The sequence below is a fragment of the Lathyrus oleraceus genome, chromosome 7 (assembly GCF_024323335.1).
Source record: "Lathyrus oleraceus cultivar Zhongwan6 chromosome 7, CAAS_Psat_ZW6_1.0, whole genome shotgun sequence".
Taxonomy (NCBI): domain Eukaryota; kingdom Viridiplantae; phylum Streptophyta; class Magnoliopsida; order Fabales; family Fabaceae; genus Lathyrus; species Lathyrus oleraceus.
The window spans coordinates 171,221,492-171,234,791 of NC_066585.1; the positions used below are offsets into that span (position 1 = coordinate 171,221,492).

Below are 13,300 nucleotides of genomic sequence, written 5' to 3' on the forward strand. Positions count from 1 at the left end.
CTCTTTTCCGGCCAGAAATGGGACTTCTGCCGCTCCTAATGTCCTTCCAGCAAGATACCTGTACCTCCGAATCGCCTCTTCCAGATCGGCAAGTCCGCAAAATCTCACCACCTCCAGCCTTCCGTGCGTGGACCTCATGATAACACGTTCGACAACCATTCTCGTCGAGGTTTCCACCGTCGGTGTCACAGTGATGCCCTCTTTCCAGATATGTGCTTAGTTTTTTGTTTCAAGACATCAACTCTCATGGGATACACCGGCTCCGCCATATTTACTAAGGTTTCTCTTATCCTGTGTGAGAGACTAATCAGGACATCCATTAAATCAGTTGTGCTTGCCTTCCACTACCATGGTCATGGTGGATGAAACGGAGGACGCAGTGGCCAATACCATGGTATTCGTTATAACTACTGCAATTGTTACAACCATATTGAAGTTGAATGTCATGCAAAGACAAGAGAACAATAACGATAACCTAAGGTTGTTGTTGCCACTCAACTAACAATCACCAAAGAAGTTACTATTCCAGATGTTGATAATAATGAGCTCCTTCAGTTCAAAGTAGCTCATCAACCATCATCTCCTGCAATCGTTGCTCAGTCTAGTAATCGTGTAACCTTTGTCTCTACATCCTCTTTCATTGGTCCTTGGATCTTTGACTCTAGTGCTTCTGATCATATGACAAGTAATAAAAAAAATTATCTCACTTATCTTATTCTGATTATTTGTCTTCTCTCACTGTGGAAGATGGCTCTAAAATCAAAGTTCAAGTCCCACATCGACTATATCGTGTAATTAACTGTAATTTCTCTCTATATAAGACAGTCTCTGCATTGCCTTTTAAACACGCGATTTATTCAAACTCTCTGATACTTCAATACACCCCACTCATACACAAAGTATTTCACCTCAAGTGATTAGATCCTCTAAACCACCATAAAATACCATTGTACAAGGCTTCTCGCCATAGTGGTCAAGCCCTAAGCATCACAACGTGATATACCTAATAAGACCTTTGAGTATTGATGTCGTTGCAGGGGTAACATGCATACTTGTACTTTTTGACCAATACAGTACAATATGTGACAACCCCTAGTAATTATGGGTTGTCAGAGGTTTTAGGTTTTTTTTGTAGGGTTTAGAGCTAGCTCACGTATGGAGGTGAGAAACTTTGTATATGTGGTATTTGTCACATCTAAAAAATGTGATCCTTCATGAAGCGCTCGTACGCTCGCGGAAAAGATATTCGAACAGATTCTCCATCAAACTTTATTTATTCCAAAGCAGGAAAGGGAAAATATCAATAAAACCCTTAAAAACAAAAAGAAAATGGTCGTCGCAACCAAATTCGGGTTCAGGATTCAGTTACGCAAGGGGAAGGTATTAACACCTCTCACGTCCGTTGCGATTGAAGGTTAGATTAAGTTAATTGTGATCTTCTAATTACTGAGCGAGAAAAAGAAAGAAAGGAAAACATTTTTTATTAAAGGGGTGTCAATCAAGATTTCTCAATCCTGCTCCTACGTATCTCCGGACACTATGGAGAACTTAAGGCTACATAGTTCTACTTAGAAAGAACTACTGGGTTGATTGATTTTGAAGAGTGATCCTTTAGACATATCGAGTGACTAAACCTTTACTTGTTGCTCGCTCTTAGAGGCGGAAGTCTTTGTTTGTTTCATGTCGATATGGATAAAGTATACCCGTTTCTGAAACGGTTTTCGATGTCGTGCAAGGGTGGAAAACAAGTTTGATTTGTTGAGTGTTTTGTTGGATGACGATTACTCGAATGGCCGAGTTAGGCTACTCGTATCCAAGTACTCGAGAAGAGGAATAGAAAGCTTTATACCATCTCCATTTACATCCTTAATTGTAAAAAGATTTAGATAAGCTTAATGTATTTTAGACAAACGAAAAATACTCGAATGGCCGAGTAAGGCTACTCGTATCCAAATACTCGGGGAAGGGAATAGAAGGCTCTTGACCTCCTCCTTTTTCGTCCAAGTTATTACAAAAATGAGTTTGGCTTAAGTTTTGATTGTGAAAGCGATTTGAGGTGAATCAGATTGGAAGTTTTTAATGGATGTCAATTGCTTAAATGATCGAGTAAGGTAACTCGTATCCAAACAATTGAGGAGAAGAATTGAAAGCTTTAGACCATCTCCCTTTTCACCCTTTTGAAACAATGTTTAAGTATGATTAATTAATTTGGATTTGATTGGGGAAAAGGAACTCGATGTTTGATCGATGTTTTTATTATTCGCGTTGAATTAAAACGTGATGAAATGATTTGAAGGTTTTTTAGAAAATGATACAGAAGTGGATAGTTAAAATGGTTATGATTTGGGAAAATTGCTTGACGTTGGATCGAATATTTTTTTTTGTTCTTTTTGAAAGTATTGATTTCAATCTTGAGTTAACAATTAACTAATACAATGGAAATAAAGGAAAACGGTAAACTTATTACACATTACAAGAATAAGGGGTACAATTTTGTCGAATGGAGATATAGTATAACAATTAACAACACAAACTCAATAAACAAAAATCTCATTGTAAGAAGGCCCAAGAGAAAGCCAAAGGACATAAATAAATTAGAAATTTGAACTATTGAATTTAGTGCTATGTTAAGCAATCGTAAAGCGATTCATGCAGGAATCACCCTATTTGAGGCCGGTCAACAAAACTCTATGCGTTTAAGCAATTTCTGAAGTTACATTGATTTTTTTACTCAGAAATTGCAATGCATGTGTGAAAACTAATGATTTAAGCGACATTTTGAAAGATAGAAAGAAATGACAGTTAAACTACTAAATTTAGCATTATGTTAAGCAATCGTAAAGTGATTCATGTAGGAATCACCCTATCTGAGGCCGGTCAACAAAACTTTATGTGTTTAAGTAGTTTCTGAAGTTAAATAGAATTTTTAACTCCGAAATTGCAATGCTTCTGTGAAAAACTGATGATTTAAGCTACATTTTGAAAGATAGAGAAAAATGAAAGTTAGACTATTAAATTTAGCACTATGTTAAACAACCGTAAAGCGATTCATGAATGAATCACCCTATTCGAGACCGGTCAATAAAACTTTATGCGTTTGAATATCTTCTAAAATTAAACAGATTTTTTAATTTTGAAATTACAATGTATATGTGAAAAACCGATGAGACAAATAAATTAAATTCTTAATAATTTAAACTAATAAATTTAATCAATAAATATTTAATAAGAATAATAATTAAAACAATAATAATAATAATAATAGTAATGATAATTAAAAATAATAGTAATCAACCATCATAATCAATAATAATTATTATTATAAATGTTAATAACAATAATAATCAAATAATTAACAATAATAATAAATAAATAATGATAATTAATGATAATAATCAACAATAATAACAATTAAATAATAATAATAATAATAATAATAATAATAATAATAATAATGATAATAGTAATAAAATTATTATTAATAAGGGTAATAAGCGGTTAGCAAATAAATAAATAAAATTTAGTGAATAATAAATGTTATTAAATAATAATAATAATAATAATAATAATAATAATAATAATAATAATAATAATAATAATAATAATAATAATAATAATAGATGTATTAGTTATAATAATAATTGAAAAAATATCTATTAATAATAACAAGAATATTATAGTAAACAAAAAGAAAAAAAATGAAAAATAAAAGAGAAATCAGCGCAAAAAGGGAGAGGAAAGAAGATTATTTTTTAAAGTTCTCCTCTCCCTGTCTGACACGTGGTAAGGAGAAAAAGTCAAAAAGAAAATTTAATTCTTCTTCTTTCTCTTTCATTCAGCTCTCTCTGCTTATAATTTCAAACAGTATTTATTAAACTTTTCGGAGATGAATCTTTGCTCACATTTCAATATCACATGAAGTTGATAAATGTTACATTACTGTGACATGGGAGAATTTGGAGGCCATTGTTAGAAAAGGAAAGAATAAAAAACTAATTCTGCAGGGACTTATAGGTTATGCCCAGCCAGGGAAGCTTTTGGCTGTAATGGGTCCTTCCGGCAGCGGCAAATCAACACTCCTTGATGCATTAGCAGGTAACTAGATCAGTACTATACTACTCTACTGCAATTTACATGCATGTGTGATCAGTAACCACTAAGTCACTGCCTTTCAATTATAATATGATTTGAGCAATGTTGCAGGAAGATTGAGCTCAAACATACAGCAATCAGGGACGATTCTAATCAATGGCAAAAAACAAACACTGGCTTATGGAACATCAGTAAGACAGAATACCTGAATACTAACTGTTTTAGAAAACAGATAGATTAGTTACTAACCTTTTTGACACCATGTAAATTCAGGGCTATGTAACACAAGATGATGCTATGCTGTCGGCTTTAACAGCTGGTGAAACTTTATACTACTCAGCTCAACTTCAATTTCCGAAGTCAATGTCCATAGCAGAGAAGAAGAGACAAGCAGATATCACACTTACAGAAATGGGCCTGCAAGATGCTATTAACACAAGGGTCGGAGGGTATGGTTCTAAGGGCCTAAGTGGAGGGCAAAAGAGGAGACTTAGCATTTGCATTGAGATGCTAACACGCCCAAGACTTCTTTTCCTTGATGAACCAACAAGTGGACTTGATAGTGCAGCTTCCTACTATGTTATGAGTAGAATTGCAAGTTTACGTGTAAGGGATGGTATTCAAAGGACGATTGTTGCATCCATCCATCAGCCTAGTAGCCAAGTTTTTGAACTATTTGATGACCTCTGTCTTCTTTCCTCTGGGGAGACGGTATATTTTGGTCCAGCTTCTGAAGCAAATCAGGTTAGGAACTAAAATCCTTGTACCACATATTGATTTGACAAAATACATATATAGTAACACTTGATTCAGTGCAGTTTTTTTCTTCAAATGGCTTCCCTTGCCCAACTCTCTACAATCCTTCTGATCACTACTTAAGGATCATAAACAAAGATTTTGAACAGGTATTTATTCAAACCCTCAGTCTAAATAATGATATTTTACTGTTATATATATACATAATCAAAAATCCTTGTAAATTCTTATAAAGCGTCCAAAATGAAGAGGGCTTTGATAAAGGAGTTATTACTGAAGAAGCAAACGGTATCCTTGTAAATTCTTATAAAGCGTCCAAAATGAAGAGGGCTTTGATAAAGGAGTTATTACTGAAGAAGCAAACGGTATCCTTGTAAATTCTTATAAAGCGTCCAAAATGAAAAGTCAAGTTCAGATTGAAGTGACAAAAACAAGTGAATGTGTAAGTATAATAGTACATTCTTAAATTAGACTTAGAATAGAAAAAACACATACTACAACATACTTTTCAAAGCCAGTGGACGTTGTCTATAATCATTAGAGTTTCAAAGTGATTTTTAAGTATTGATCCACCATATTATGAAAAAACTGACAAGTCAAATGTATCTTAAAATATCAAGTAAGAAAGAGTTCTATATTAAATTTATAATGACTCAAAGCATGAATTTCCCAAGCACTATAGTAATAAATGGGAATTCGAGTCTATATTTGTTGGAAACTTCTCATTCAAAAGATAAATGTTGCATAATTTAGAAAGTAACATGCTTCAAATTAGTATCATCGGAGACAACTTTGGAGTCTTCATTACTAACATTATTTTTATCAGAAAGCAGAGGCAGATTTTCTTTTTTCATGAGTGGCGTATCAGGATAATTTCGGAATATTAGTTTTGTGCATCGTTTTATCCATGAGAATCGAGTCGCACTAGGAGGAGAAACACCTGATGAATTCTGCACAAATGGAGTACCAAACTCATTGCTGATGTTATCAACATCCAAGTCCTTGCTCAACGACCTTGTGTAGGAGTCTGATGCTTCAAATTTTTATTGAAGCATTTTCTGTTTCAGCATTTCAACAATAGCAAGGTCATCAGAGACAACTTTCGAGTCTTCTATCAGCATGCAACAGTTCTCTCTGTTTTTGTAGTTTATCCCTTTGAACCTCAGGTTCTTTAATACAATCAGTTAATTCAGCCCATTCTTTATTTCTTAGTTCATGGTCCAAACATATCTCAGTACGCTCAGATTGAAGCCTTTTCATATTGAAGGAAATTTGTTCCAATTATTTTGTTGTTTCCGTATCATTCTCTTTCATTCAACAAAGTTAGTATAATAACGATACAAAGAAAGTCTTAAAAATTAAAATAAACTATTGAGCAAAAGTTTTTTTTTTGATGAAGAGTTGTGGAACTGATACAACAACTGTTGAGAATGTATCAAATGTGAGTAGTGTAGATAATAATCTCACATTAGTTGGAAATGTGAAGTATTTATAAGTGAGAGAACACATTCACCTATCACTTTAAAGTTTTATGTGAATATGTGACGTATCTCTCACAAAGGTGTTCTCCAAAAAGAAGAAGTCTCACAATGTTCAATGCTTCCGTGAAAAAATTTCTCCAACAAATGGTAGTATTGGGTGAGCTTTTAATATAGGGTGAACTATAGCATGCATGATTCAACCTGAAGGTCCTATACGTCGACCTGAAGAGCTTATACCTCGACACATACTGGATAAAACTTTGGTTCTTACAAAAACTTCAGTATGTGTCGACCTCAAGCCATAATGTGTCGATCTATAGACCAGTTTTTCACATAAAAAACTTAATTTTCACTTGTAAAAACATTTTAAGTATCCTAAAATGAAAATGCACATATAGACATAGAGGATAAGGTCCAATATACACAAATACCAAGTGTCATATTTTTGACATCATTCAAAATATATCTAAAAGGAAAGTGCACTCACATATTTCCCATTTTTTATGCATCTTAGAGACTTCGGTCTTTTAGAAACTTCTCCCCCTTTGACAATATCAAAAAGAGACAAAGCTACAAAATGTGATAAGCATCATGCGACTCTTACAAAAAGCATATATAACACTCAGAGGCATTGCAAAGATATATTGTACAATAATAACGTGCACTCATATTTCATTAGAATGATGTTAAAGTTAAGAATGCCTAAATGTAAATAAACATGAAATTCATATACAATTATAAGGAGTTCATTACAACCACCGCTTGACATTGTCAATAATAGAAAAGCATAAGGCCGCAACATAAAATCATGAAAGACGAAAAATAAAATGTATGCAAAGTAGTTTCCAAAGACTTGATCCACAATCAATATGACTAATGCCTACGACCCCTATTTGACTCATTTCTGCCCCTAGGTTTTGGCCTCCTACCCGACACCAAGCTGCACCTTCATTACCATACTCGGCATCTAAAAAGTCACACAACTCCTAGTAAATTTGTTGATGATGATGGTGATTTTATTTTTCAAAAGAAATCATGTTGTTTATTCCGGTTGTAGAGGAACCCTAGTGAAACACAATGTCTTGATGAATACGAGTAAACTGATCAATGGAATATGATGCAAAGTTGTTGAAGTTGGTGTCTTAGGCATTCATGTGTTCTTGAACTAATCTGAAGTGTTCCTCTTGAGCCATTTCAAATGCGTAACGCCTACGTGACTCCTCTTGATGGCATTATTGTTTCTCAACACACATGTTCTCTAGCAGGGTGATAACCCTAGATTCATCACCACTTGATCCAAAACCAGAGTTTTTCTCATATGTTGTGTTGTGTTAAGTCCAAGAATTTTATTGCCATTGACCCCACCCTTGCGAGTCTTCATTTTGTTGATATGTTGCCCCATGAAGCCATACCTCATCTTCCTCGTGGATAATATCCTCCATCTTCGAATCCACATAGTGATCTTGGTTGTCAACTGGTTGTTCTTCAACAATAGCGAGAGAAAATTCATTGGGATCATCATAATTGTAAGTCATCTTATCGGCCCCCTTTATTCGATATAAGTAAACCTTGTTGAGATCATCCCAATGATATCCCATATTTAGCATGACGCTTTTGTTAAATTCTTGATCCACATCGGGTCAGATATATTGGAGATTAGACACACCAATACGAAAATGCTTTAGGATTTTTGCAATCATTGAAAGGTAACACAAAGAGGACCCTCTGTTACGATCCTTAACAACAAACATCCTTTACACAAAATAGTTTAGCTAATTTATCTTAAATCTATTTTTGAAGAATATAAATAAGATGTACCTAGCCATGGTTTATCCGTGAATGACCACCTTTCTTCAGACGTAAGACATGAAGGACAATCTAATGGAGAATGCAAGGATCCCTTTTGAAGTAGCTCGTTGTCAACTTGTCCAAGTTGTCATCCGACCTTGCTTCCTTGGGACATGAATTCAAATTAATCTTCTAATCGAAATCCCTATGAAGGGTATGACCAATCAAGGTTGCTTGATGAGAAAGCACAATAATATCAAACAATTTCTTCCATAAGTCTTCCGTAAAGTGATATGTACTTTTTCCCATCTTGAATTTGAATGTAGATTCATCCCTTGATTCTAACCCAAAATAGAATACCCTTATTAAATCTTCATTGTAGTCGGTGAAGAGTTTCAAAAATGAGTTAATTCATTTATTCTCCAGAAGACTTACAATTTCTAGAATGTTTAACCGAGCAACAACTTTAGGATCATACACATGTCATTTCGTGAAAATTCTATTTCTGAAATTATTCTCAAATTCTTCAACACATGTAGGGTGTATGAGTGAAAGGGCACTTACCGGTCTAGAAGAGGATGTACCCAAAACATTTTTGCCCTTGTTTACCTTAGGATCCATGTGAAATCCATAGTCAAAGGTATGCATAGTAGGTGCTTGATGAAATGTGTGAAAGAGAAGGTTAGGAATTTGACATATATATATATATATATATATATATATATATATATATATATATATATATATAATATATATATATATATATATATATATATATATATATATATATATATATATATATATATATATATATATGAGATACCCACTAACCCAAACTATGACAATTTGTTTCTAAACACACAAAGAAGAAAAGACTAGAAGAAAACAAGTGAGATTTTGAAATTGGAGGTGATGGGGTTTTATGAAGAATGAAGTAAGTGTGGTGCAATGGAGTGGAAGAAATGAAAAGGTTTTTGTAGGAAAGGGAAAAAGTGTTCTAGGTTTTCTAGTAAATGAAGAGACTTTCAGAAAGTGATATAAATGAGAAGCCGAGCGGACAAAATACGTGGAAAGAAGAAAAAGTAGACAAAAGGTTGTATGCATCGACCTACCAGCCTAAGGAGTCGACTTGAAAAGTCATATATAAAAAATTTGAAAACAATTTGAGTTATGTGTCGACCTATACGAGGTAGGCATTGACACATACTGAACATAATTACAAAATTGAAATATTGAGGCTATGTGTCAACCTCAAGTACCTATTGATCGACACATATTATACAAATTGATTTTTTTTGGAAATTTGAAGGATTTAGGTCGACCTCTAAAGTAATGAGTTGAGGCATACATTGTGGATTTGGAAAAATTCATGCAAAAACACGATTTTCATGCAAGAGTCGATAATTAGCATGCTCAAACACCAGTAGCTTAAAAAATACTTCTAATATAAAGATAGAATAGAATGAAACACATGATAATGGCATAATAACATGAAGTCACTATAAACATATAGATTGAAAACACATGGTTTAATAATGAAAATTTTGGAAGTGAGCATACATGAAATGTATCATTCATCAAATATATCACATATTTTTTTGAACATAAACACGCAATCGCAAATGAGAGAAAAAAACTTACGAATAAAGAGATAAGTGAAACGATACTACCTCATAGGATGAGAGACGGGGGATGCACTCACATGAAATAGAACTTTATAAAGAAATTTGAAACAAACGTAAATAATGCATGCAGCAGAATATTTAGGCAAGATTTGAGATATCGAGAATGCCTAATTCCCTTCGAATATTGAAAAATGGCTCAGTCATAAGAGGTTTTGTGAAAATGACCGCAAGTTGATTTTTGCGATCAACATGTTCAAAAATGACATCGCCTTTTTCAACATGGTCGCGTAGGAAATGGTGATGTATCTCAATGTGTTTAGTACGAGTGTGTAACATCGGAATTTTGGTTAGGTTAGTTTCACTAGTATTATCGCATATTATTGGAATATGTTGATGTTTGATGGTGAAGTCAAGTAGTTGTTGTTTGAGCCATAAAATTTGTGCACAACAACTACCGACTGTAACGTATTCTACCTCTGCAGTTGACAAACCAACGAAGACTTGCTTCTTGTTATGCCAACTAACTAAGGAGTTTGAAAACAAGTGTCAAGTTCAACTTGTACTTTTTTAATCCAATTTGCAACCAGCAAAATCAGAATCGGAGTAGCCAACCAAACTACAATTGCTACCCTTGGAAAACCAAAGCCCATACTTAGATGTACCATGAAGGTATCTAAGGGCGCGCTTTACATCTTTTAAATGTGATTCCTTAGGAGCAGATTGATACTGAGTGCACATGCACACACCAAATATAATATCAGGCCTAGACGCGGTAAGATATAAAAGAGATATGATCATAACTCCATACCTTTTGACGTCAATATCCTTACCACTTTTATCTATGTCTAAGTTACCGTTAATGGGCATTGGAGTGTCGATTGACTTTGCATATGCCATTTCGAAGCATTTGAGTAACTCTTGGAAGTATATTGTTTGAAACATAAACGTCCCTTCTTTGAGTTACTTGATTTGAAGTTTGAGAAAGTAAGTCAACTCTGTCATTAGACTCATTTCAAATTCACCATGCATTAGCTTTGAGAACTCTTTAATCAATTGCATGTTAGTAGAACCAGATACAATATCATCAACATAAATTTGAACGAGGATAATATGTTTTTCTTAACGTTTGGTAAAAAATGTTGTATCAACCTTCCCTATAGAGTATTTTTGATCAATTAAAAACTTACTTAGTCACTCATACGAAACCACAGGGGCTTGTTTGAGACCATACAAAGCCCGTTTTAGTTTGAAAACATGGTTAGGATACTCATGATTTTCAAATTCGGGAGGTTGTGAAACATACGCTTCTTCACTTATATAACCATTAAGGAAAGCATTTTTCACGTCCATTTGAAATAATTTGAAATCTTTAGAGCATACAAAAGCTAGTAAAAGATGTATAGCCTTAAGGCGGGCAACTGGAGCATAAGTTTCCTCATAATATATGTCCTACTCCTGGTTATATCCTTGAGCCACTAGTCGGGCCTTGTTCCTTGATATCACTCCATTTTCGTCCAATTTATTTCTAAAAAATCACTTGTTTCCTATAACATGAGATCTCACGGAGGTGCGATAAGGTCCCACATATCATTTCTTCTAAATTGATTCAACTCATCTTGCATGGCCATAATCCAATGCTCATCAATTAAGGCATTTTTTACGTTGTTAGGTTCAATTTGAGACATGCAAAGTGATAACAGAAATCACTTATCTTAGAGCATGTAGTTACGCCTTTGGTGATGTTTCCAATAATGTTATTGATTGGATGGTCTTTGACAGTCCTCTAAGCAAAGGGAAGATCATCCACTTTAGTTGGACTCCCCTCCTTCTCTTTTCCAAGTTTGTAATTTCCCTCCTTCTAAGGTTTCACCACCTCAGGATGATCAATTCCTTCTTTGGTGTCTTTGAGTATGTCTTCTGAAGATATACATGTATCATGAAAAGAAATACCTTTCCCGAAATTTCTCGGATAAGATTCATCTGAAGGTCCTACACATGAACTATTCAAATGTAAGTAATCTCTTATTATACACTCTATAGGCTCTACTTGACTGAGACTATCCAAGAAAAATACCTTCTTCAGCTTTCGAATCAAATTTTCCAAGATTTTTCTTACCATTATTCAATACAAAACACTTGCATCCGAAGACATGAAGATGTGATAAATTCAGTTTTCTACCTTTGAGAAGTTCATAAGGTGTTTTGTTTAAAATATGATGTATAAGTATCATATTTAAAACATAACACGTCGTGCTTATCACATCGGCCCAAAAATATTTAGGTAGACTACTCTCATTTATCATAGTTCTTTCTAACTCCTCTAAAATTCGATTTTTGCGCTCCACGACACCATTTTGTTGTGGGGTCCTTGGAGCAGAAAAATTATGTTCAATGCCATATTTATCACAATAATATTCAAAGAGGTGGTTTTAAAATTCACCTCCATGATATCTTTGTATTGCAACTATGTTTAAACGCATTTTATTTTGGGACAACTTTGCAAAACGTATGAAAGCTGAAAAAGTCTCATCTTTACTATGCAAAAAGATGGTCCAACAAAATCTAGAATAATCGTCTACAATAACAAAACCATAGTAATTACGACCTAAGATTTTTTTTCCTTGAAGGACCAAAAAGATCTATATGGAGAAGCTCAATAGGTCTAGAAGTTGAAATAATATTTTTTTATATTTAAAAGAGACTCTTATTTGCTTTCTCATTTGACATGTGTTGCATAGGTGATCCTTTGAAAAATTAATTTTAGGCATACCAATAACTAGATCCTTTGAGACCACTTTGTTTAGTAAATAAAAATTCGACATGGGCTAAGCGTCTATTCCATAACCAAGAGTCTTCACTCATGGTTACTAAACACATAGTATTTTGTCAATGATACATCATTCAAGTTAAGCATATATATATATATATATATATATATATATATATATATATATATATATATATATATATATATATATATATATATAATATATATATATATATATATATATGTAATCTTTCTTTTCATTATGTTCAACCATGTAACAACTATTTCTGAAAGTTATTTTATGACCTTTGTTGCATAGTTTGCTAATGCTAAGTAGATTATGTTTAAGATCTTCAACAAGTATAACATCAGAGATAGTCGTAGAAGAGGAATTACCTACACTACCTTTACCAAGTATAACACCCTTATTATTGTCTTCATAGGTAACAAAACTCTTCTTCTTTGACGTGAAGTCAGTGAATAGGGAAATGTCACCCGTCATATACCTTGAACATCCACTATCGAGAAACCACATTCTCTCCATGGAGCCAAGACATTCAACCTACAAGATCAAACAAAAATGATAGGTACCCAATTTTCACTGGGTCCTGGAGAGTGAGTGGAAACATTGTTGCACTTGGGCAACCATTGATATACACCTTTAGGAACCAAGTATCTCTTAAATTTGCATTTCACAATGGTATGACCTTTCTTGCAACAATAGTGACACGTCAAGTGATGATGAAAGTGACTTCTATATTTGATCCCCTTTCAATAAATTTGTAATTTTT

General features: G+C 33.7%; 1 protein-coding gene across 1 annotated transcript; it reads left to right on the top strand.

The window, feature by feature from the left end:
* Positions 1–3,893: 3,893 nt before the first annotated feature.
* On the top strand, positions 3,894–5,088 carry LOC127102667 (ABC transporter G family member 1; the record flags this gene model as incomplete). Its single annotated transcript, XM_051040014.1, has 4 exons — positions 3,894–4,095; positions 4,204–4,283; positions 4,366–4,836; positions 4,911–5,088. Coding segments are annotated over 4 exons (924 nt in total), but the record flags the coding sequence as incomplete, so codon positions are not given.
* Between the last annotated feature and the right edge of the window lie 8,212 nt (positions 5,089–13,300).